This window comes from Semicossyphus pulcher, unplaced genomic scaffold, assembly GCF_022749685.1.
Source record: "Semicossyphus pulcher isolate SPU_LCO1_2020_fin unplaced genomic scaffold, fSemPul1.0.p SCAF_8, whole genome shotgun sequence".
Lineage (NCBI taxonomy): Eukaryota > Metazoa > Chordata > Actinopteri > Labriformes > Labridae > Semicossyphus > Semicossyphus pulcher.
In genome coordinates, this window is record NW_027211759.1 from 10,526,230 (window position 1) to 10,553,377 (window position 27,148).

A 27,148-nucleotide genomic window follows, 5' to 3' on the forward strand; every position below is an offset into this window, starting at 1 on the left:
ATACAAAAACAGTAGTTTCAGTTGTTTAGTTGTAGTAGTAGTTGAGAATGTGAGAGAATATTTCTATTAGGTGACAAACAATTATAAGGTCAGTTATGAAACATTTTAGATTAATCAAGAAGTATTATATGAGGTATAACATATACAGTACAACTGACTTTATCCCATCATTTCTTCTCTTCTATTCAAACACATGGAGATCACAGGTCAATTTTTTCATTAAATAACGCGGCTGAGAACCTGTGGATAAATGCAAAGCTCAGTTAGCCTGTATGCAAAGCGTGTGTCTGTAGTTGATGCCAAAGCTCAAGTGAGAAGTCTGCTAATGGGGTAGTGGAACTGGAGTTTAAGGATGTGTGTTTGGGTGTGTATGCGTTGTTTGTGTTAAAACTGTTTGGATGGTTCTTCGAGACATTAAACCAAAAGTCAAATGAGAAGCTGATGGTGTGAAGAAATGAAACTGAGATATTCACTGACCCTCAACAGCTACCTTAGCCCTAGTGCGCAGTTCTCCAAAACTTCTGTCCTCTAGGTTTATACAATCTCCAATTCTGAACAAAACAAGCTGACTCTTACATGTAAGCTTGGTAACAGGAGCAAACCACTTACGAAGAAACAACATGTAAAAGTGTTAGCATTTTTCCTCCATTTGTAGAAGCTAACCGCCTCCCCACACCCAGGGCTCCCGGACCAAGCTAACACATCTGAGCTAACAGCTAGCTTAGCCTTGGTGACTGAGCTTCACATGACTCGGCAGTCCCATACTCGCCGTGAAGCTTCAGGGTTCACTTGTTCTGAGCAAAACATGATGATTCGTGAATGTAGGCTTGACAGTGCCAACGTTAGCAAACCAGTTAGAAAGATACAAACTGTAAAGAAAAGTTTGCTGTTAGCTTTTTTTCTCTTTTAGTTAGAGCTAACCGCCTCCAGCTCCTGGACGAAGCTGACCAATCCCAATCAGCCTGCCCACTTAACAAAGAGAGATTAAAAAAGGGAGCAAATAAGTCAACTTCAAAAATGTTACATTGCTTTAGCATTATTTTGATTGCTGCAATGTTATTAGATATCTATTGAATTATTATGCAATGTGTTAATGCCCAATAATGGTCTGTTATGACAATTATAAGGCAGACAGAAAAAAAGGGCTTAGACCAGGGCCCTATTTACCAATGACCTCACGTACATGGCTCAGTCTCAACAATTTTGTGTGTATACTTTACTAAAAGTGGACCTGAAGAAAGATCCAAGGACCCCCTACTGGACTGTCATCAAATCTCATGAGTCACTGCCCGCTTAAAGTTCACGGCTGTTAATATCCAAAATACAAGGCAGCTGTCTCTGGTATTGCCTGTGCCACTTATCACGGCTGGATTAGTTCGCTATGTGACACTAGGTCTTGTCTTGCTTTGAGACAAAATCAAGTTTTACAGCAGGCTAATTAATGCCAAAGTTCTGGCATGTAATGACAAAATGTTTTCCTCTTGTCAACTGGTATAAGCAAAAAAGCTGACCTATCTGATACATACGCCTGCCTGCACTGGCTGTCTAGGTAATGAATTCCGTGCTGATTTTTAAATCTATTTATACCTGCAGGTTAAGACAAATGCATGCTTGGTAGGGGAAAAAAATTGACACTTGCTATTGAAATATGTGAGAAAAACGCAAGAGGAAATCAGCACCCACTATTTCTATCATGGGGATGGATGCATGGATTGCCTGCAGACAACTGCAGTCGGGGGATACATTTCTCAGTGAAACCTAATCGCTCAGAAATGGTCACATGACTTGTGTAGCAGACGTTATGTTGGGCGCATCCTGGGTATGATACACTCGCATAGCTTCCCCTTAGATCATCGTTCCACTCTCTGTAACGTTTATGAGAGTGCTTGCTTTTCACGGTTTATGACTCTCCTCCTGGTGATCTTTTTAAAGTCAATTTCAACATTAAACATGATCTCACTCTGCCTGACTCTATTTTTGTCCCCCTATTTTAGAGCAATTGATACAATCATGTGATGTATTAAATTTGGTCTTTATGACAGCGAACCTTTCCCCTTCACACCCTTCCCTTAAAACAAACACATACTAAGACCAAGCCCCTCTTTTCCCCCCAAGTCTGTATCCCTGCGGTCCCTATTAGGAGTGGAAATGTATACAGTTCTGGGTATGGAAAACAGAGCCAAGGAAGTGTTTGGCCCTTGAGGGGGGTCAGCTGAGAAGTCACAAAGTAAATATGAGGGACTTTGTAATGGTGCATATTTGGAAATAGGCTGTTGCTTCCAGGGTTATACCTATTTATTGACTGACTGAGCTCACATGTGGTGTGTATCTGGGCTGGAAAAACTCAGAAAAAGAAAGCCATAAGGAGGCCATTTAACACCTCTGCGGTTAGCCAACATTACACTTTTATCAACGGAGGAAATTACGTTAGTCTATTGATATAGACAAAGAAGACTACACAAAATGTTGTAAACCATGATTACTTAAGAACAAACTTCCCCAAGATATTGTGTTAAAACAACATGTTATTTGTTTCACGATGTCTGACATACTCATGGTAGTCATTTCCAAGACCAAGACACAGAAACGTTTTCTGTGTCCCAATTCAGGGCCTGCACCCTTCGGAGGCCGATTGCGTGAAATCGGCGCTTCGAAGGCTGTCCCATTTCGAATGCTCCTTCAGATGTGGCCGACAAATGGATCCTCCTTTTCCCGGGCAACGAAGGAACCATCGGGTGCACCCCTCGCGGCCCAACGTATCCCAAATTCATTGCGCACCAATTGAAACAAGATGGCGGACTCTAAAACGCTGAGGAATGCACTGCAAAATGTGAACGTTTTTGGTTTCAACTCAGTGGAATAGCTAGCAATACAAATGTTAAAAATAACGAAAGGGGCCTTGAAATAGATTCTTTAAAATGAAAAAGTTATGTGACGTTCTGATAGCTAGGTAGCCCGCTAGCCACCTGTTGCTAGACGACAGGAGCCGCGTTTGGTGACACAAGGGTAAGGGCGGGAACAGCTGGTTACGCAAACGGGAGATCCTCCGTAGACCAGACCGTCTCATTTCAGTTCAGCCGTAGCGCTCTACACAGGCTACGAATGACCCATCCTCCGTAGACCGCGTCCTTTGAAGGATGCAGCCCCCGACTTGAGACACAGCTAAAGTAACTTTGGTATGGGTCTCAGACCGGGCTGTAACAAACAACGTATATTGTCATTTAATTTGGAGGATTTTTTCAGATGAGCCAGACCCCCAGAATTTGGCCGTCGTGCCAATTTGGAGGGACCATGTCTCATAGTGTTTTTTATAAAGGTGTATGTCCCTAGTGTTGGAAAATGTATGATAGCATTGCAGCAACGGTAGCTTTCAATGTGCTTTCACTCCTTTTGTTATCCCTCCATCATGAAACATTTTTCATGGGTTTTTTTTAAAAGAGGGTAACCTACACAGAACATCATGAAGTCATATATCATTGTAAAGCTTAGATTATATTCTACCTACCAGTCACATTTTTATGACACTGAGGACAACAGAATTTGACCTTTGACCTCAAACACTGTAACAGGGCAAATTATAACTACCTTCATATTGATCCGATGTGCCTATGCCTATCTCCTCCATATTGCAGTTTGGTAGTTGGCACGATTGGCATGTTGTAATAAGCAGTCATGAGCATGAAAACGAGGAAGGAAACTCCAAAATGTGCAGGACACAGAGCAGATGAGACTACATGTTGAGTGGATGGAGGGCCAGCCAGCACGAGATGCAGTTTTGGATTTGCTTGCAAGTGGAGTAGGAAATGTGAGGCACCCACATGTGTCTGCTTGGCAAATGGCCTTTAGTGTACTGATATGTGCAGACTTAAGAGCTGTGAAAAGCAGCCTGAAGAGGATGAGGAAATAGTGCAGAATCTGATGAGATTCTTGACAACGATAATGATGATGAGGACGCCGATTTCACTACTGCAAACCAACATGCAATGTTTAAACAGAGTTAAAAAGTGGTGACCCATAAATATATCATACAATATAAAAACAAAAAAGTTAACCACAGATTAAATGTTCTTGTCTTGCATGTGCATTCAGTGGGAAATGTCCACTGACCTCAGTGATTACAATAAAGACATGTGATTACAATCAATGGCATCATTTTCTGCCAGTTCAAAAACTGCCAAGACTACTTATGAAAACAAGATCTGCGGTGTCACTTCTGCTTTTTCACTCCTCTTTCCCCCACCTCCCCCGTCCTCCACTCTGCTTACTCCAGACATGCTCGCCACATTCAGATTCATTCTTATTTTTATTTTGCCTACTATGCTGTTCTTGAATTCAGAGTTCTTTGGGAACATAGCTGTGTTAAGATTATCTTTTAGTTCCCCAGTGTCCTTCCCTTGTTCTTGATAAGTCCTCAAAATACTGTGTTCTGTCTTGTGTAGTGTAGCTGATAATTGTCTTGTACAAGCCTTCCTACTTATGTCACTCACCAGGCTTGAGCTCGTGATGTAATGACCTCAGCGGTACGATAATAAACACTAACCCTGCCACGAAAAGAGGAAGTCAAAATAATAAAGATTTGTAATCGTGAAAGCAGCACGACCTCATAATGTATTTACACAACTGTCTTTACTACAGTCATCACAATGTAAAATTCAAAGCCTCATTGTTCTGTCCATCCCGAAAACAGAAATCTTTTTTGTTTTCTGTCAACCATGTTTGTTATTTTGCCACAATATGATGATTCATCAATGGGACAGTACTCAGGAGGGTGGTGAGAGAGTGCTGCTTTGACATTGTTGTACAGCTGTCTGCAGGGCTAAGACAGACAATGCCTCACTCGATGGGAGCAGGAAGGAGGTTGACAGGCCACTGTGTTTAAAGGGCACTTGGAATTCAGCGGCTTATGAAGCTTCGTTGCGGCAATGGGGGGCGGAAGCCTCTTTTGGGGAGGGGGGGGGTTTAATCTGGAGCGCAAGCCAACACAGGTCTCAGGTGGCCGAGCTCCTTGATCACTACACCATGAGAACCACCTGAACGGTCAGAGGAGCAGGGGAGGGTGGGAGGGTGGGAGCAGAGATAGGTTAGAAAGGAGAGGCGTGGCCAGTGTGTTATGGTAACTCCTTCGTTGACACAGTAACCTCTATCCACACCCCACTGACTGCTTCATTTATCCGCAGAAGATTCAGAATTATTGAACCATGCAGGTTATAGTACAACAAGTAGCTCCAATGTAACGTATCTTGTGCGACCCCATACCTGCAGTGTTTTATATTAAGGAGATACAGGGGTGGTGGTATAACTCAGTTGGGAGAGCAGGTGCCCCATGTCTAGAGGCTACAGTCCTTGACGCACTGATTTGACTCCCGGTCTGCCGATTCATTTGGTGCATGTCTTCTCCCACTCTCCCCACATTTCCTGTCTCTCTTCAGCTGTCCTATATTATAAAGGGAAAAAAATGCCAAAAAAATAATATAGTAACTAAGGCCTTCTTTGTCAAAGAGTATTTTTGTCAAAAGATCTGTGCATTGTCATGATGAACTTGTTGTCAAACACAGCTCCACCAAATGGCTGTGATGTATCACAATTTTTGGTTACCCTCCTGTGAGGAAACCTTCTTTGTGGTCGTGTTACAATCTCTGCACAGGAGACCTCTTACACGCGCAAATATGCATCAAAGAAAGCCAGGGGTTGCAACACTGCAAGGAGTGGCTGGGCCCTGGTGTGTATCAGGAGGTATAGATCACTGTTTTGACTAGGGAGTTCAAACCTATTGAACCATGACGGGGAAGAGTGGTTCTGGAGCTGTTTGAGCTCTCAGGCCCTCGCTCAAGTTTGGGGTAAAGCAAGGTGGGGGTGAGGGGAGTCAAACCCTGGATGATAAATCACCTGCCATGTCAGTGGAGGAGCTGCTGCCTTGAGTTAGAGTGTACAGTAGGAATAACTGAGCGGTGCTTCGTAAACTGATCCTTGGAGAGCTCCAAGTACTACTGGTTTTCCATCCATTTGCCATCTTTTTTAATCATCTGTGAAAAAAGGCTGTAAAATCAAACATACCATACTTGATTTCTATTGATGTGTGCTGAATGTCGACAATTGTTTTCTGCCATAAGGGGACAAAACCATGGCCACATTTTTCCCATGAACCCACAGTTGGAGTGCTTGCTTATCCAGACTAAAAAGAACGTTTCTTCAATCTGTGATGGCAATGAGACGCAACATCAATACAAAAGTTTTGGCATGAAATTTTAGCAAGAAATTTTAGTAGCAATGGTACAATTACTGTTCAGATCTTATCCCTTATCTGTTAACTGCCTTCCATTATCTACTTCATACTGGGAAAGCCCTAGTTCCCCAGAATTAGTCCTCCCCTCACCAGACCACAACCCTCTATTCCCTCTGACTCAGCGGGGTTAAACGTGGTCAAGAGCCGGTCAAGGATGAAGGCTCGTCCAGAATATAATCATTGCAGATTTGAACCAACCAGATCTAGACTAGCACTTTATTAGGACATTGTCATTTGATCTGTGAAGCAACAACCTCAATAGGTACACTATAAGCGGCTACCAAGCGCATAACCTCCTGCTGACTTTGTTGGAGACACATAGGTAATGGAACCGCCCATTGCCATTGGAGTATTGGGGACTGATGAATATTGGTGCTCTTTACAACCTTTTCTCCATATGATATAAGACAGATGAAGCTCAATGCAGTGCAAGCATACCTAATTCCTTAAACTCAAATTTGAGGATTCAACAACTGAGGCCTTAAGTCTGAAACTGGCTCGTGCAGAGACCTAACTTTACATCTGGCAGGACTGGGGGATGTTTCATCCAATAACTATGGTATCTGTGGGGAATTAATTAGTACGTGGGCAGCCACACTAACCCTAAATTAGCCATCCAGTGCAGTAACAGGGCTAATTTTAAAATGTGCCGTAGGTGATAAAAGCTTGTTATTGGCTTGGTGGTTGAAGTAAAGTGAAAGCTTAAGGCCTCAGCACCGGTGTGCCATGTGGGAGAAAGATCCACTCTGAATGGCTTTGAAAGCTGCACATGTAGCACTTATCATTATTTTCAACCAAGAAGAGTCCATTCGCACCAGCCGTGTTCGCCAAATAAAAAGGAAAACATGTCTTTGAGATAATTATTTATTAAATATATGACACTAGTCTGGCCCCGAGAATGACTTCTTGTGTTTGGTGGTCAAATTGAACATGAGGTGTATGATCTGCTTTATCTCTGACAACAATAAATGTGAGTACTTGTGTCTTATGTTTTTTTACACACAGTAGCATTACTCGCACTTTGTCTATAAGCCAAATACTAATATGACTTTTTTTTTATATTGGAGCTGGTTTCAGATTGTCAAATTCAATTCTGTTCGCACATTCTCGCTTGGCTCTCGGTGATGAAAGAAACAGTGACAGTGGTTTAGTGGATATGAATAGCCTCACAGGAGGCTCGGAGGCTGAATGAATAGCACATCGGGGAGGCACAAGAGAAGTTACAGTGGAGAGGTTTGGCTCAAAATAACCATAACTTCATCTCAGGAGCTCTGAGATCCAGATGCAGCTCAGCCAGCCTGACATAAAAACTCAGCCTTGTCATGCATTTGAATGGACTCATTATTTTATTGTTGAAATGTTGTATTTGCAAGTTTGATTCAGATATGATTTTTCCTTTTTACTCCTTTAAATCTATTTTTGTTGCAATGTTGCATAACATACATAAAGAAATAAAGTATAAGTGGGTTTTATGGGTTGTTCTTTACTGCGTTATTGATGTGAGCTCTATAATGACGGCACCATATCAAGTTCTGTTAAAACAGAATAAAAAGTGGATGTGCCAAACCAGTGTTTGGTCTACCACTGACCGCACTGTGATTTTAGCAGAAATGTGTCCATGAAACCACTACATTCAGAGAGAGAGAGAGAGGGAGAGAGAGAGATGAGTGAGAGAGAGACTTTTAAAAAAGTAATAGCCATGACGTGGAGACTAGATGTTTTGTGTCAAAGAAAGAGCTTACCGGATCCAAAAGTGTTTCCGGTGAGCCAACCGAGTCTAATTACTCACAATGCTGTGACATCAGTCTTCAAAGGACATGAAAAACAAGTCCCTTTTCACACGTCCATCAACTTTGTGTAGGACTTTACGTGCCCAAATGATTAACGAGAGGCTGACCACATCATGGCCAAGGAAGTACTTCCTCCAATAGATGACAGTGAAGAATGGCTCATGATGCTCCCTGCGCTAATTGTTTAGTGCTTTAATTGCCTTATATTTTCCCATGAGTTATAATTAAATACTAATGTGCCTACATCTCTAGTTGCCAAATAATTACATTGAATGTAAAATGCAGTCAATTTGGGCCTAAAGCGTAAGATGGTTTTAAAATTCAAAAGTTCTCATTAGGGTTCATTTAACTCGGGTCATTCCAGCCTGCAAACACAGACTTGTACTGGTTATATTACTGCAGCAAAATATAGTACAATTACACTCATATCATTGTATTATAAGTCCATTAATTATTAGAATATGACACCACTGGAGATAAGGATTTAAGAACCTGCTACTGTCGTGAGTTATTCTAGTTTAGTTGAGTTTTAGATTTGTGTGTTGGTGATCAGATGTTGTTTCCTGTTTTGTCACTTTGTCTCCTGTTTTCATTAGTTCTTGTTTTTTAGTGTTGTATTTAATTGAATCTGTCTTCTTTACTTTTAGTCTACTTTAGTTCTGCATTTCATTTGTGTTTCATGGGTTAGATCATGGGTTTGTCCTGAATCCTTGTCCTGAATCCTTGGTGTTTGTCATAGCTCCGTAGTCATCCTGTATCTTTGTTACCCGAGCCTGTTACCTGGACTTTCTTGTGCCTCCCTGTGTTTCCGTTGGATTTTTGGTTATACCTATCAGTTGGATCTTTTTGGTGGATTTTACCCGGACTGTTCACAGTAAGCCTTTTTGTTAAGTCAACTTTTAGTTTTGTCTGCACCTTGGGTCCTCTCCCTTTTTGTTTGAATATAACCGTGACAGCTACACACTGTGTTCCTAGTTTATTAGGTTCACATATGCAGCTGCATGCTGTGTAATTCAATACTTCAACCCTCTAATAAGCGTTCCTAATGAAGCTCAATATTTCAAGTGTTGATTCAACCCCTCCAAAATGTATTTTGCAACATTACCAATAATAACATAGTGACGTGACCAAAACTCTAATCTGAGAGGTGTTTGTGTATTTATTTTTATCAACCCATTGTGTGGACAATGCTTGTTCCTATTATTTCTACCTGCCCATGGACAAAATGATCATCACCTTGAATAAATACTTATCTGGCAATTTTAGCCAAAGCTAATTATTATTAAAGCGTCAGGCTCAAAACAAGAACAAGTTGTCATATACTGTATATTAGAGAGCTCGAAATATCTGATTGGTTAGCTGAATTTTAACCAAGCTACGTGTTGAGTCGGTCAATTTATTTATTGAAAAATAAATTTGCTAGCAACTGTTTAGGGGCGGGCCACTTCAAAAGTGTAATTAGCCTAGCTATTGGTTACATATTAGTCGTTGAATTGAAAGAGTGATTGCATTTCTGTTCTATTTAGCCTACTGCTTGCTGAACAGAAGTAATTTGTTTCATCACTCGTTACTTTTGGTACGGTATTTAACAGTTGTAAAAATAGAAGAGAAGACATTTATGGTTAAACAAGCAGCCAGCATTTGTCCTTGGTTGTATGTGACTGTCAACAGCTAGCTTAATGTTAGCTCGGGAGAAGTGAAGACCCATACCGTGAAGCTACAGGGGTACGTAAAGAAATAGCACTTTTTAAAAAACACAGTTACAAAGTGCTTCACAAACATACATAAAGAATAAACGAACAAATCAAAAACCAAATTAAAATCTAAATACAGGAGGGTTCACACACATTTACAGCTCTGAACAAAACCAGCTGGTACCAGAATGTATCTTACAAGTAGTTAATGTTTGCCTGCTAGCTAAGAATCAACATATAATAAATATGACTGCGTTGGATTAATAGTAGTTTGTTTATATTTTAGTAGAAGCGAAGGTACAAAGAGTGTCAAAACAGTTGGACTCTCAACTAAACTCCTCATATGACAGCAAGCAAAACAAACCTCAAAATGTCGGCGTAGGCTAACTTAGCGTTACTGTGTTATTTAGGCTAGGCTAAATACAGAATTTCTAATTGAAATTCCTTATACAAAACTACTTTTGACGGAAAGAAATATTATTCAGGCTTGAATAATTACTCTATATTACTTGTCAGTCAATTAGACAAACTATAACAAAGGAGACACTGTTTGTAAATGACTTTATTCAGCATTTCTGTGCTGTGCAAACTATGGTAATGCTAACCTAGTAGCCTATTGGTTAATACTTAAAGCTGCTGCAAGGAACTTTTGGTTTGTGTTGATTTTGGCCCCCCTGTGGACAAAGCCGTACCTTTTAACGCTTTGCTGATTTTGTCCTGTCCATGCTTACGTGGTGGTTTTTAACAAAAAATCTCATCCTGCTTTCTTTAACAGTCATGTGTATCACTCACAATTTCAGTCTGTTTCACTACCAGCGAAAAACTCCTCACAGGAGCTTTTATAAAAAGATTTGTAATGTGTCTGAGGTAAGAAAAATACGTTTATTTACTATAATATAACCTAGTATCATATTCTATTTTTTAAAACACGGGGAAGTACTTTTATGAAGCCTCATTTACATTTTTTGGGTAGCTTCCTCAAAGGTTGTGCATCAATCACATTTTAGATTAGCAATAATCGCCACTGGAGACAAAGCTTAAACCATGAATTTTAGATGATTTTCAGATTTGGTTGATTTCCACACTCGACTGGTATTTCCAGGCTTTTTCAGACTGCTGCACTCAGGCCGGCCCCATGTGTGGTGGTCGGGGCGAACTCACCATTGGCTCTGGAGCCTATAGGGGCGTTGCTGTGCAGTTGGTGAGTGCTTAGGGTGCACGGGGTGTTCTAGGGATGGCTAAGGGAAAGCGTACTTGGCACTGATCCCTCCTTTCAGTATAGACTGCAGTTTACATTAGGCAGCATTTTTTTTTTTGGTCAGGGGGGGATGAATGTGTCATAAATAGTTCGCGTTTATAGCGGGGTAGTGGATGCACGTTTAGCAATGCGATGAGGCCAGTGCACTTTGCAAGACTTGCGCTGCAGAGATCCTCCGCGGATCCCACGACCTGTTGCTGACAAGCCGCGGAGAAGGAGAGGGAGAGGGGGAGCCGCTCGGGAGCGACGGAGGGTACTGCCTTGGAGACGACAGCCCGGGTTTCTTCGCGGAGGAAATCATGCAGTTTGCAATCTGGCTGGTTGGACTAATGTGTCATCTGTCAGCACTTGTCCGGGACACTTTGCAACACCGATTGCATCCGAAACAAGGTAGTGTTTTGATGTATGAATACGGTTGCTGAAGGTGTTTTAATAGTAATGTGGTGCATGAGACTGATTCCCGGTGAGCTGAGGTGATTGTCAGGCTGCAGCTGCATTTATTACACTGACGCATTGCCCCTTCTTTGCTCTCCAAATCACAACTTTTCTGTAACTTTTTCTCTTTGCAGAAAGCTTCATCAAGCAGCTGTCATCGTATGAAATCATCACCCCGCTCCGGGTGAATGACTTTGGAGAATCATTCCCTCACAAATTGCACTACAGGAGGAGAAGGAGAAGTTTAAATAATGACCTGTCGGGTTTACGGGTTCACTACAGGATTGATGCATTCGGGGAACGCTTTCATCTCAATCTGAGCGCACACTCCGGCTTCATCGCCCCCTCTTACACAGTGACACACTTGGGAGCGGAACAGAGCAACGACACGGACTCCCACTTCCATGACCCGAGCGATATGCGCCACTGCTTTTTCCGCGGACACGTCAACGCCAAGAGCGAGTACCCTGCCGTCTTCAGCCTGTGCACTGGCCTTGTGAGTATTGACTTTTTCCTGCCCTTAAAGTTTAAAAAAAAAAAACCCTTTAATCAAGCGATGATGACAGGCCTCCACAGCTTTCTCCCATTTCAACGGATTCCATCCATGCATGTCCCCCATAACCCGCAGCTTAAGTGAAGTGTGCAGGAGTGTAACAAGAGCAAGTGTTACCGGACTCATGTCACTGTGGAGGAGAGCGTGCAAGATCCTGCAGCTCAGTTCTTGTGAGTGGGTGATGCTGCTTTTTTCCACACAGTGCAGGCTGGGATTCAGGGTGGTGTAGTTGTTAGGATAAAGGTTGATGTGGTAACAAGCATCCTTTCTGCAGCTGCTGTGTGAACACTGAGGTGAGGGCGAGCAAAAAGCCAGATGTTCCCTATAGAGATCAATAAAGTATCATTTAAACAGGGTAAAAACTACTGTATGTGCAGCAACTCATCAATCGCCTCTTTGCTGCGACTAGACACCTCTACATCTTCACACAGACATGCTAAAAGGAGTGATCAGGTGATCGATACCTTCATGATCATTGATTGATCATTTAAGCAATTTGTCCATCACTTCTTTGCTGCTACAAGACACCTCTAAAGCATCTAAAACAAAGTGTTATAACAGCACACGTGACAGGAGTTAATCGATTAGTTGAACGACATTTTTGATTGATCATTTGAGAAATATATCAATCTTAAATGCCTAATATTTTCTCTTTCTGCTTAATATCATTGGAAATGAATGAACACCTTTGAATGTGGGGCTGTTGTTTGGACAAAACAAGCTGAGAACTTAGACTAAAGAAGTCATTGATTTATGGGAAGGTGATCATTACTGGAAGCCTCAGACACCAGATATCATCACTCAATCTAAAGCAGCTGTTTGCTTTTGATTGCCCCTCATCATATCTCTTAGATCATTTGGGCTGTAATGGAGTTATTGGGTAATAATGAGTTTACAGCCCCATTATACCATATACCATACGAGGACCCTGATGCACAGGTCCCTTTTGTTTGCTGACTCCTGTGTGAGAGAATCTGATAAGTGTTGAAGGAGATGACTTCATGGGTCACATAAGGTTACCGGTCCAGGGGCAGGGGGTTGACCTCAGTCGCGCCAGCCAGATTCTGGCGTGGGCTCCGCGTGGTAGGGGGAGCTTGGCTGGCCACAGAAACACAGACAGGAGGACCGTAGCCTTGAAGTCCACCTCCCCTGTCAGAACGCCTATCAGTGACGTAATCCTTATTTTAGATAGTTGCACTGTGTACAGTACCAGGATAGCACGTCACACACTCGGTATCAGCTGCACTTTTGAATTGTACATTCACAGTGTTTGTAGTGATTGTACATCATTGTGATAAAAAAGCAAATCAGCATGTGTCATCACATTTTTTGGGAGTTTAGCTTCGGAGAAATTCAGTTAAATTCAGTGTTTTTTCATGTTTTCATAGCATTTTAAGACGGGAGGTATGCTGGAATTATCGGGGTAATAAGCCCTTAATTGCCCCTCTGCCTAACTTTGATGTATGACTCGCTTATCCAAACATGTTTGCATCCTTTTTCAAGCAATCTTTGTTGCTTATCCGCATCATCACTCATTGAGAATGACAGGACAATGGAAACAGCACCAGAGGCTATTGGGTCATAAATGTGTCCGTATCTGATCACTGGGGCTTAAAGGCCAGCCACATTTTGCCGGGATGAGGTCATTAAGGAATAATTAAGCCCTAAAACAAAGGGGTCATTCTAGAAAAAGCAGGTTCCCCTTTGGTCCAGAGTTGCTCAAAGCAGTCCCCAGGGGGGAATCGGGGAGGCGGGGTTGAGGAGCTTTTGGCCTTTTCAAAGTGAGCTGTAGAAAACGCTGTGAGCAGGACACAACTGCCAATGAAGGTTGTTTGGGACTTAAGGATTGCTCACAGCGTGGGAAATGTTAGTTCCTGAAGGAGCTGGCTGTCTCAGTTCACTCACATAATAGAAGTGTGTGGTGAGTCAGCCTGTCCTGAGAAATGATCTTCATTCCAGCACCAAGTGATGTACCTCCGTGCAAACATCAGACTCATGACACCTTTATGTCCTATTTAACTCTGGAGATTGACTGCGACTGTATGTGACTTTAGCATGACTCGGCACCATCGGGATTTCAAAGCGCCTTTGTGGGATTTAATAAAACAGATGTGAGCCAACAGTCATTCCATCCATGTCATGACGGTGCCCTCGCTTCAAAAAGGAGTCCCTCACTTGGAAGGTCCAGTTCAGCACCCACTACTGAACACTTTCCACTGTGTCTGTCGTAACTTTTGCCAGATTTGCCGCTGAGCTAATGCTGGGAAACCCTGAAACTCTGCCCCCTCCATTGACTAAACAGAGCATTTGTCTGTTCAGCCTTCTGTTAACACCGCATGAGAACTTTAGAGAGGCTCAACTATAATCATCTAATTAAAGTTAACTCACCATAGATAGTGATTTACAAGACACAGGTAAACATCTACCTGTTGTGACATTGTGTAAATCATTTAATCACTACAACAGCAGTTCAAGCGAGGCTGCAACATTCTCATATTTAATTAAAGAGTAGCTAAATCTTTGTGCAGAAATAATTACAGAAACGTTTCATGTCTCACGAGCAGATGAGACGAAACAGTGCTTCACAAAAAGGAACATTTCAACATCTAGTTATGGCATCTGGGTAATCTCCGTCTGCTGAAGAACATGGATATGACCAAAAGGTGTTTTTTCCCCTACGTTAAAACATAGAATTAAGTGAGTCTCTATTTCCCACAGGAGTGACCGTGAGTTGAACTTGTAAGACAATCCATGAAGGCTGAATCCCTGCTTTTTGCTCTCTATAATGCGCTCGAGCAACGGAAAATAAAGTAGTGAATGAATGAATGAGATAGTCTAGTAGTGAACACAGGCCCAAAATACACACATGCACAAACAGGACTCTATGGACATGCATTAATGAAGAGATGTCAGAGTGAGGGGGCTGCACACAGACTTGCGCCCCAAGCAGTTGGGGGATTCGGTGCCTAGGAATTGACACTGCACCTCTCGAGCTACCAGTCCCAATTCCCATGCGTGGTCCACACTGGGACTTGAACCAGCCACCGACTGGACTACCGTCTGCTTTACCAACAGAGCTAAACCAGTGGCCCAAAGTTTCAACTATCCAAGAAAGTTCTAAGCTTAATCCAAACGGCAACTGGACTTTGTTCTAGTTTTTGAAGACGTTTCACCTCTCATCCGAAAGGCTTCTTCAGTTCTAAACTGACTGATGGATGCAGCTATTAACATAAGCTTATATTTCTATAAGCTTATGTCTCCCAGTCAGTTTAGAACCAAAGAAGCCTTTAGGATGAGAGGTGAAACGTCTTCAAGAACTTCCAGTGCAATTAGGATCCAGGATAATTCTTGGTACAAAAACCAAACTCATAGCACTCCACTGTAATTGGATTCTGTTAATACTTTGATTAATTCCTGCATTGCAAAAGCAGTTAAATTCATTCATACTGGCTTGTTAGAACTGAAGAAGCAGGGCAGTGTCAAAGGCAGAGAAAATCACTATACATAAGGCTCTGCTGTCTTTTTCCAATGCCGTAGTTCTTTCTATCCTCTGTCATGTTTTCACAAGCTTTGCACTGCAGAGATGAACACATGTAACACTCAACTCCTGTAGCTCTTTCGAGGAAGTAATGCAAGCCTTCTAATCCTTCCCCCTTTGAAAGGCAGAGAGGAAAGGTACACATACGGCCTGTACACGTTTTCCATATCCGATTTGTATGTTTTCCATTGTCAAACGTCCATCACCTGTGGGGGATGGATATGGAATAATGCTGCCTTAAAGATAACATTCCAGCGTCCAATATCCTGTTTAAGTGTGCGCATGAAATTACCATACAAACACCATTGTGCCTCATGGCTGAGCGAGCTAAGAAGCTTTGCTGCCAAATCAATATTAGCATTCCTCTGTCAGCAGCTCTGTCCATGTATGATGATGTCACTCCTTCCAGTGTCAGTTTGAGAGCATTTTTCGCGGTCTGAACACGCAGCCTTTGCATAGAAGTGTGAAATGGTTTAACTAATCATGATGAGTAAGTTGTGCGCCAATAAATGCATGAAAAGCTTGAAATGTCTTGATTGTCCTGAAATGACGGACAGCGAGCTTTTATTGAAATTCTCTGGCCTCTCTGAGTCAGCATGTTCTTTACGTGTGCACCTGTCAACTGAGCTCGTCCGAATGAATAGAAATATGTTCACAGTTGAGCCCAAGGGCAACACAGTACGACTGCTTTTAGACCACAACCAGTTTTAACAATGGCCTAATCTGTAAATGAATGTACAGTACAGTATGCACACAAGCAAGCGCATGCTTCATTCCGAAGCCGATGATCAGTGACATCTCTTTTCCTTCTCCAGGTTGGAACTTTTACGACGCAGCACGGCGAATACTTCCTGGAGCCTCTTTTAAACGCTGCAGGGGAGGAATATGACGAAGAGCACAACAAACCTCATCTCGTCTATCGACACAAGAGGAATAAGAACATCTCGAACACTGACATCAACCAAGAGCCCTGTGCTGCCTCAGGTAACAGACTGCCTAACTACACCGCCTGTAACCACTGTCTGTCTGACTTCTGCCCACAAACATTTACCTCATGATGACCTGCATTCACTCTCTGAGCCACAGCAATAAACAACGCCATCAAATGTGAATCATACTCAGACACAATCTTTGGCTTGCAGGATACCCAAAAGATTTGAGTCATGATTAAGGGGTGTTACAGAAAAATCTTAATTAAGCAAACACCTGGTGGTTTCACTCATATTCTGCTGGCGCAATCAACCCCACGTCTGTGGCGGGAGCTCAGAGGGAAGGAATAATTACTTTTTAGTTTGCACTTGCGATGAAAAGAACTGGAGAGGTTTTTTTCCGCTTGGGAGGCTGCTTGAAAGTTCCCTCAATTTCATTAGAATTTTTATGGTTGATGCTTTTGGGTGGTGGAGAGGCCCTCAAGAGAAGGAGCGGGATGACCGAGTGGAGTTCACCAGCGATGAAGGACCTCCTCGCAGGGAGCTCCGTGGGCGGCCTTTGTTGTGCCATGCAATAAATCTTTTATGTGCAGGCTGCTTGATTTGCTTGTTGTCTGAACCCGGCCTTTGTCGCCCGGTGGTGGCTATTATGCGCGGCGGCGGTTTAAAGAACTTGGACTGACCTGATGGGCCCGGCCAATACCTCCTTAATATGCTTTGTCCTTTCACTCTCCCGGTCTGTGTGTGGTAAACAGAGAGTGAGAAATCTGGAGGGTCTCTCAGCCCCCACTCTGAGGCTCTTTTAAACATACTCGCTCTGAAGAAGTGGCTGAGTGAAAGCTTGGTGAATGACCCCTGACTTCTGACGTCCTAGGAATATCCATTGTCATTATTTGGTTATGTCTTAGCCAGTTATCCTTAGATATTACACAGCTGTGTTGAATACTCAATTCTCAGGACTGCTAGAGATAAATTCATTTTTAAATCAATAACTTAATTTTCAAATCAATATTTTTACATCAAATTATTAATGTCATAAGTAAGTAGTGCTACCCTCTAATGGTACATTATCTCTCGTGTAACTACTTAACCCTGATGGGGATACATCCCAACTTTTAATCTCATAACCTCAACTTTTAACCAATATTCTCATTGCTGACATTATATTGGCTGAACAGCAGGAGATAGTAGAAGGTAGGCTGCTTGTGGATGAGACACATATAGGAATTCATCAAAGGGCAGGATGTAAACAATGAGCAGCGGCATTAAAAGAGGCTGGGGAAGGACTGTGAGGTGTCCTAGGCTGCAGCTCCTCAGCTTTATCAGATAGGCCCCTCTCCAGATGCGGCGATAAATGGGCTCTTTGAAGGCCGTACTGAGCCAAGACTAACAGGCCTGTCCTGTCTTTTTATGGGAAGGAGTGCAGCGCACGCTGCCACGAGCAGGTTAGGTATAAACACTGGCTTGGAGAGTGTTGTTCTGCTTGCAAAACACTCGTAGCGGCTGCTCCTGGTCTTGGATTGGACGTTTGCCTCTTGGCTTTGGACTTTCAAGCGTGTTAAAATCTTTGAGAAATCCCACACCCAGCTCTGTGTACCCTGTAGCTCTTCCCTCGTCTTTAATCTAGTCTTTCTTTTCCTCATGCTCTTCATCAGACTAGATTAGTGTCTGAATATCTAACCGCAGCCTGAAAATGTCCAGAAACTCATGAGCATCTTGTTGAATGCCTGTGAACCGGGGCTTTAATCTCTAAGCAGCCGTTATGTTGGACTTGATCCTAAGTACAAAAACTTGTGCTTTTCTCTGTTACAGCAAAGATGATGGAGTATCCAGTTTGAGAAATGTGATTAGTTTCACTTTGGTATTATTACATTACATTTAAAATCTAACTTGCTAACCAATGCTAATCAACATTTCTAACTAGCAGATTATAGAAAGTGCCTGTAACCATGTAAATAAACAGATACATATATAGGCTAAAGAGCTGCCAGTTACTGCTGTAACAAAACCATGGTGGTTTTAACAAAATACATAATCACAGCAATATGGCAATCCTTTAAAGGAGCAACCTGCCCCTGGAAAAAGCCACTGTCAGTCAAAGCAATAATATTTGAAATAGGCGCCATAGCTGTGGAGAAAGTTGTACAAACAGCTTGTGGTTTTCGTCCATTCTACATTCCTACAACACCCAGCATGCATTGCACCCGTCCCTCTGAAAGGAACGGCCCAGCGAAAGACGCTGGAGTGAAACACTACCGTTAAGCTGCAGGCAATGGCTCAGAGCGGCACAGAATTCGAAATAAGACGGGAATATACCAGTGGATCGTCTAAAAAATCTTCAGGTCTGCAGTCTACATTTCAAACCTGACGATTTTGAACGAGACATGACATCGGAGGCGGGTGTCCTAGATTGAGGAAGTGTAGTTTAGCAAGATTTCTGGTCTCCGCCAGATGATACCTTTTACGTAGTCTGGCGGAGGTTTCCAGGGCCCATTGGAGAAGCGGATAGCTCCAACGTTACAGAGCGAAATTTTATTTTTTTCTACTATAATGGCGTGATAGAATGATAGGACTGAGGTTGAAAATCGGTGAACTGGCCCTTTAAGATATGATTTATTGTTGTATTGAACTGCATTTGATTCAACTGTACGTTGTGGCTTCTGGTTACTTGAGGGTTAACAGAAAAGATGGTCAGTTCATCTAATTTAATAAGCTTTATACATTTCTCTGTTCAATATACGTCTTTAAAGTCAACTGATTCATAGCAAGTACATAAATGATAGACTTGAGAAGCTGTGGTGTTAGCAGGGGGCAGATTCCTTTCCCAGTATCTCCTCTTTTCGAGGAGCCATAAAAGCCCTCTTTGTCAGGGTCAGTCTTCTTAGGCGCTCTCTCTTGTCTTAAATCAAAATTTGTGCTGGAGTTGGAGTGCTGAAAGGTTTGCAAGATTTCTGACTTTGAAGAGGTTTGAACCTTTAGAGGCCCGGCAGGTCTGAAACATGCCTACTATCTCGCTTGGTCCCGACACATGGTAAAGGCCAACAATGCCTCCAATCTGCTAACCAGGAGGCTTATTTCTCTGTAAAGACCTGTATACTCACTTTGGTGATTGTCATGCTTCATCCGCCTTTCTCTTTTCTGTGCCATAAAAGAAAACATCCTTTTGAAAGCGACAGAGATGAAACAAGCCGTGTTTTATCAAGCGGACCTCCAGGAAACAGAATGTGTATCAGCAGAAAGATACCTCTGGTGAGATAAGCTTTTCCCTTGTAGCTCGGCCTTGCTACAGACAGCGCCGGAACAACAACTGGGACCTCTGCATCTGTTGAGGCAGTGAGAGTTTCCAAAGTTTGCACAATCCCTGCACACCTCTGCAGAAATGTGTTGAAAGGAGAGGAAGGGCGATGTTTCCACATGAATTTAAGGTGAACTTTTGTACAAATGCTCGACTTTTTCCTACACGCGCTTCCACTACCTGCGAGGTGTCAGGAATATGAGTGCAATGATAAGGGCTTTTAAAGTGTTTCCTTGATGGAGAATGATGCTTTGTTGTTTCAGCAGTCATGACATGGCTATATACCTGTCTTCGGCTGCTTTTCTTCACTGTGTGTGTTCACGGCTGTTGACAAAGCACCACCGCATAATTCCTTGCGGTGATGAATGGATGTAAGTTTTAGATTTAAAGTTTCAAAGGAATGACTACGCTAGTAAAAACTTACCCTGCAAATCAGAAATGCAAGACTATGAAATTTGGTCTCACTGGCTGACATTTCTGGCAACTGTATCAGTCCTCTGTCTGCGCCAGCCTACCTGGGTGGCTTCCCTGCTGTTTAGAATACCGAGGTAGCTGTTGAGAGTGTGATTAATGTTTTAAAAGTCACAGAGTTTCTTGTTGTGCCCGGTTCTGGCTTTTAAAAGCCTCTGGGAAAGAAGCTTACTGGGCTCAGATCACAACAATGCTCCGACCTTTAATGACACATTCTACGGGGTATCTGTCTCCGAGCTCGCATGTGAATCCCTGCGTCGTCCTTCGATAGAGATAGAGCCACAAGGATGAGGGCGGCTACAGATAGGGGCAGATTCTTCTCTCGTTCTCTGCCCTTTGCTGTCTTAAAAAAATCCATGTGAAGACAAGCAAGAGACGCAGGGAAGGGGAGCTGTGCAGTATCTCTTTCTCACAGTCTTTGGCTGCCTTTCCAAAGCTGTGGGGTGTCATATTTTGTCTGCATTAGAAGCAGTGAATGGAATACAGACGGCCTGACCAGCTGTAACCCCAAACACCAACGTTGGCCAGCAAAAGTTTCACCCAATTTTTTGATGGCTGGCTGAGGGCAGTCGGGACATCAAAGTGACCGGCTTTGATGTGACAATACTTGGCACACATGGCATCTGTGCCCCCTGACCCTCAACACAATCATTGTATAGGATTCCCCCCTCGGTGCCCACTGTGTATACATGGTAGTTCAGATGCTAGCATCAGGTTTTTGGTCAATGGGTTCATTTACATGGAAAAACTGCCCTCCCCCGCCTGGGGTTTGAACTAGCCGACTTGAATCGCTGCCCGCTCTCCCTTTGCGCTTTCATGTATGTGAATGGGAGCACTTGTTGATTGTGACCTCACTTCCCTCTTTGTTTGGAGTCACTCACTGGACGGGTGGATGTGACCTTGAGTTTCTCCCCTCCAAGAGGTGCGTGGTTACTGGGCTTGCTGGCTTGTTTGCAGGTCCTCAGTTGGAACTCTGTTTGCAGTAAGCTCTTTGTTTTCCGCTCAACTCAGGCTCCTGACAGGGGTCAGGAAAGGTGGCCGACCGGGGTGTGATGGACTGGCGCTGACCACTAAGACAACCTCTCTCACCTTTGCGGTCTGGCTTTTGATGGTGTGGAGCTTCTGAATGTCACATGGCTCCACAAGGCTCAGGCTTGCTCTGTGCCCTCATGCCCCCTGGACGGGCTAAACCTCCCCCCCTTCTCAGGAAGTGTCTATTGTTGCGAAGGAAAAGAGTTGGGCCTTTTGTGTAAAGATGAGGTTTACTTGTTGGCGTGTTTGCATCCATCAGGAGTGCATGTCACCTCGCTCGGATGAAGTGCCCCTCTGAGTATTGGGAATTGCTGAGCAAGCAGTGCAGAGGAAAGGAGAAAGGAGCTCCTTTCTTCATGGGTTGGAGCAGTCCCGGTCTGCGCTGCGTGTGCCTGGTGGTTTTGCTGCAGAGCTTGGCAGAGGCCCCAGCCTTTTTCCAAACACCCACTGCCTGCCTTTCTTCTTTTACACCTGCTCTTCTACAGAAGCATTCTCACCCACTGCCTCACTTTTGGCCTACAAAGATACGTCACCTTTTAATTTGGAAAGCAACATAATGTCAGTGATGACTGTCTCAGATGTGTTTTGGCTTGCAATGACTTTCAAGTGCATTAGTTTTATATATTGGGCAAGATTTCCCTTCAGGCATGAATCTTTGTACCATCATTGCCTTTCCGCTCATAACACCGCCTGACAGAGCAGTGCAAGCAGCTAATAATACGGTCCATTGCACTCATTGTCATCTGATGTTAAGATAACAGACACTCTGGACAGGGCCGAGCAGGACTGGGCAGCCACAGACCGTCTATAACTTTAATAGCTGCCATGTGTCGGCCTGCCCCGAGGCCTCAGCCCCATTGAACCCAACGTGTTGTGTTGTCTCGGGAGTTCCCGTGACAGATTCCAGCTGGGGCTATTTTCTGCCACTGTGTGCTTGTCTGGGCATTCTTAACAGATGGGGGGCTGATTGGAGGAACTTGAGTGACAGTGACTTACTGCATGGTGGCTTGTGTGACAGTCAGAGGTGAGAGGGGGTGACAGGTGAGCGACAGTTTCCCACTGAGGTAGACTGGGGAGAGACAGAGCTGAGAGCTGGCCGGTGAAACATCAGTGTCATCGCCTGCGGCTCTGGCTGTTTATCATCCGAGGGGCCAGACAGAGCTCCAAACTGCAGACCTGATTTGTTTATGTCAAAGCACAACTATTTCTTTCAGGGTTCTCATACTTTAGTTTTGTTCGTCCTGTCTTTGATAATGCGCTCGCCAAAGTAATCTCTGGCGACATTCTAAGTTTTGCTGTTCCCAGACGTTGGTGAGTAAACTTTATAATTACACAAGAAATGAACGATAATTTGATCCATGTTGTAACAAACCACAATCTTTCTTTTATGTTCTCATTAGACTGAGCAGACAGAGTTATGTTAATTGTTGGTTTTAAGATGCCGTGGTTTTCTGAAGCGTCTTACCTTGAATTTAAACTGTAAACCAAAACCTGGTCGTGAAATAGAGACACAACAGGAGGAGCTGTGATCTCAAAACAGTCAAACATTATGTTGGCAGTTTGGCGGTCACACTGACATAGATGTAAGATACTCTATGTTTTTTACTCTGACTTGTCAAAAAATAGTGAAATGATTTAAAAAACGTACTCTGGATGTAGATTTAATAGCGTCTCTCATCCACTCATCATTGAATCTATGGTACATCAGGATGAATTTCTTTAAAACCTGCTTGTAGGAAACTCTCCGCTTGATTCTGACAAAAGCAAACACTCCAGGCCCCTTCCCATCATTAGGAGCCCAGATCCATAAGCGCTGTTTGGTCTCGTCAGAGGTGGTCTGCTACTCCAAACACATTCTTCAGCTGACCACCATGCTGCCTTTAGCACGTCTCTGAACTGAAAATAACAACTGAGAGCACTGTAAGTGTACAAAGCCCACCGTCTTCCACTGAGGTCAAAAGCCGCACCACTTCACTTTGAAAAGGCTTCTTCGTCAGCAACAATTAGCCGCCGCTGCTTCTCTCTGTCTAGCCACAGAATTGCACTTAATTGTGCTTCTGTCTGCAGGAGTTTTAACCGGAGTGTCTGACCTCGTATAGCACCGAGGCACTACCTATACTCAGTGTAAGGTATACTGTCTATTTAATTGGCACCCGGGGAATCGGGCGCTTTAACTCTCAGCGGGCCGTTGTACAAGAATGTTAATTAGTTCAACAATGAAATGTGTTCCCCATTGTCGGGCTGTTGGCAGTGATACTTTTGACAGCGAACTGAAGGAGAGTCAAAGAGCAACTCTTTGATCTAGACTGAAATCTCAATGAGATCACATTGGACAGGCTGGACGTACACGAATAGGCTCAAACATGCACATACGAGCATTGAGATGATTCCATACTTTCATGTTTACATCAATATAAACCCTCAAGTGTAAACACATGAATTCAAACCCAGCTGGAATCTTCACATACGCATGAAACTATCGAGTCATAAACGTTTGGAGGCTGCTTGGTGTACAATTAAACGTGTTATTGAGTGATAGATAAATATTGTTCCTCGTATCTGTTGTGTTTGATTATCTTTTGGCACAATGAAAGAGATTTTCACAAGTCAGGTAGGCGCTGGAGCGGAAAAGTGAGTGTGCCGCGAGTCTGTTTCAGCTTTGTGCAAACTGGAGCCAACCAAATTACAACATTTATAAATGCTCACACACACATGCCGTGCAGGGCCCGTTTTATTGTTCTCTGTTCAGAGGAGCCCGCTGGAGCTCGCTTTTATAGGCTCAAGCTTATGAAAGTTTTTCTAGTGTAAGCATTTAATCCAACACGTTTTGATGTTTGGTAATGAAGTCCAATATGTAAAGAGATGGAGATGTGTGCCGGTGGGTCAGGGCAGTCACCCCTGTCTTCTCATGGTGTAAGTAGCAGCTCACTACCCAGTGAGAGGCGGATTTGAACCTAAGGAGATTTAGGGAAGGTTGTGTATAGCTAATCTGCACTGATTCAAAGGCTATTATAACAGAGACCGTATTTTCACATTCTCCTCCTCTTCTTCTCTTTCTTCATCTCACACTCGCTTGCACTGAGACTCAACACCAATTTCAGAAGACGCAGATACTCCTCTGTGCTTCGATAATCCCTTTGATGTCAGACTGTCTGCAGTGATGAGTCTGTTTAAGGGGTTTAGCGTAGCGGGATTGGCCTCGGAGAGATTTTTCCTGGAAAATACAAAGCTCCGTTCTGGCCCAGCTTCTCGGGCCGTGTGCACGGGCACGGACGGGCTTGGCGCTGACTTGGATGTTGGCGCTGACATGGGGCCGGGCCTCACGGCTGCAAGAGCTGTGTGCCATTGTGCCAGGGAGTCACGCTCCACCTCGCGCGCCCGCTGGGGGCATCGCTTGAATAATCTCGGAGGGCTCAATTCTCCCCTTTTTTGCTTTTCTCTGACCTAACAGTTACACACAATCTCTCTCTGTGTGACTGTCTGGAAAGATTGAGCGTTAAGAAGACAATGGAACTCTTCACTATAATCGGGTTATCCAAAGTTGAGGAGGTTGTTTGGGATGATGGCCTCCAAACTATGCATGGCTCATATGCATCAATGAATGTCATTCATGTTTAATTTAAATGTCAATAAATAGTTTTCATTTTTCAATGAGTGCGTGTGTTGTTTATCCTGCAGAACACAAGACACAGCATTTATATTGCTTATTAAAAATTTATTTGGCTCCTTATTATTAACTTTCCAAAACATATTGAGACCATATGGATTATATGATTAAATATGGAACTGGAACAAGTGCTTTTGAGTTACGATGGTAGAAGAAATCTTTGATTGTGCCTGTCTGGAGGCTGTTTTAATCCATGTTCCCCCAGCTGAGAGATTGCAGAAACTACTGCAAGCAATCTCTCCTACAAAGTCAGGCTATGCATCACTGTAAACCTGGACAATTCACTGTATGCATACATATGCTCCCTCAGATGTTTCAACACAGAAAGGCAGGAGAAACCCATCTAATTTAAATGAATTATTGCTGTTTGTTTGAATATTTTGACATTCAGACTACATGCATTATTGATGAGGAAAAACATTTTTCTTGGAAAAGTTCCATCACCATTGTTTAAAATGATTCGCAGGACAGGATATACTGCAGCTGTGCGGTCAATGTCCACACGTAAACAAGTATTTTTCAAAACGTAGCTTTTTCTCTGTTTCGGCCTTTCATCTACACACACACACACACACACACACACACACACACACACGCTGTTTTAGGTCACTGAAAACAGATCTTTTGTAAAAGTCCATCTAAGACTTTGAGAAACTCTGTTTCCATGGAGACGGGGTAAACAGCGTTTTTGGCTCGTGACGCCAGGTTTGTCCTTTCATCTCCTTTGTCACAAATGAGGCACCATTCCTTGCAAAATGATGATAGTGATAGTGACAGAACAGCGATGCTTCTAACGTCGCTAACAGGACTTTTGACGTGTTTACACATACATGTACTGTTACTCGTCCATTATATTGAGAAACAGAGTGCTTGTGTGGACGGGGTTTTTTTTGGAAACGAAGGAGGGTAAAATACCTGTGTACGTGTAGACATGGCCTAAACTACCCCTTTTTTCTGCAATCTGGAGCTTTCACATGTGGAGAATAGAGGAGGCTCTCCCTCTCGCTCCCCTGACCTACCTGTGGCTCCTATCATCCAAACTCTGTCAGGCTAACAGTCTTATAGGAAACATCCCTGTGGACATGGACAGTCTTGCATGTAATTAAATCTTGCTTTGACCTTAACCCTTACAGATTTTTCCTTTCTTTTCTGCCAATGAAACAAGCTGTTCGCGCTCTCCTCGTCTGTGTCTCTGCCTCTGCCTCTCTCTTTTAACTTCACTCTGTCATGGTGAAGGAATCTATCGCTCACGGCCAGCTCGACACGTGCGGTTCAGCTGAGAGAATGCCAGCGGAGTTTGTACAGTGGCTGACGTCCTGGTTCTGTGTTTTTTCCTCTGCTGAGGATGAAAGCGAGCCTGTAAATAATTTCAATCTGGCATTTTATATGTGTAATTTGTTCCCTTCCAGCATGATTATTCATACTCTACTTAATGTCCAGATTATATACCGGCCAAGATTCTTATATCCTTAGCAGATTGCATGCTTCAGCTAGTCCTTATGTGAGTGGGAAAAATGTCGTCATAGGGTTTCCTCTGCTTGTGTGTGTGTGCACACTGCCTGGCCTGTTAGCTCTTATTCTGAAGCTCCCCCCTGACCCTGTGTCTCTTGGTACAACTGTGTCCCTGAGCACTGAAATGACACAGTAATTTATGGTGGATTTTTGCTCTTGAGGTCCAGCGTCCTTGTGTTATGTCATTGGAATTCAGCTAAGCTAAAACCCCTGGCTCTTAACTGTAGTTGTACCATACTCTTTCATGAATGCCTGAATAGCATAAAGTGGTGGTACTACAGTGTGGAGTTTTCTATTGTTCTATTTACCCATATGATCAAGATTTTAACGTCCACTGCATCCACAATTCATAATTATCTTTCTCTCTTCCTTCCAACAGAGCACTCCAAGAGGCCTGTTGCTTTTGACAGCAGAGGGAACATGGGAGAGGAGCTGGATTCCCTCAGAGTCACGATAGATGATCACCACACTTATGACAACAACTCCACCAGCGCACACCCCACACCCCCACGCAGACGCAAGCGCTTCCTCTCCTACCCTCGCTACGTTGAGCTGATGGTGACAGCCGATGCCAAAATGGTGCGACACCACGGACGCAACCTGGAGCACTACATCCTAACAATCATGTCAGTAGTAAGTAAAATAAAGTTTCTAAAAATTATTATTTTGTCTTGATGTTGAAGATGTGTGT

The 27,148-nt window shown here is 43.3% G+C and overlaps 1 protein-coding gene across 1 annotated transcript in view; it reads left to right on the forward strand.

Annotated features, from left to right (window-relative positions):
- Positions 1-11,318: 11,318 nt before the first annotated feature.
- LOC138612527 (A disintegrin and metalloproteinase with thrombospondin motifs 20) overlaps positions 11,319-27,148 on the forward strand; it is an 87,300-nt gene continuing 71,470 nt past the window's right edge. The window contains exons 1-5 of the mRNA XM_069685838.1: positions 11,319-11,415; positions 11,595-11,956; positions 16,367-16,535; positions 22,785-22,803; positions 26,850-27,090. Coding sequence (XP_069541939.1) covers positions 11,325-11,415; positions 11,595-11,956; positions 16,367-16,535; positions 22,785-22,803; positions 26,850-27,090 — 882 coding nt within the window. The 5' untranslated portion in view covers positions 11,319-11,324. The remainder of the gene's footprint in view (positions 11,416-11,594; positions 11,957-16,366; positions 16,536-22,784; positions 22,804-26,849; positions 27,091-27,148) is intronic.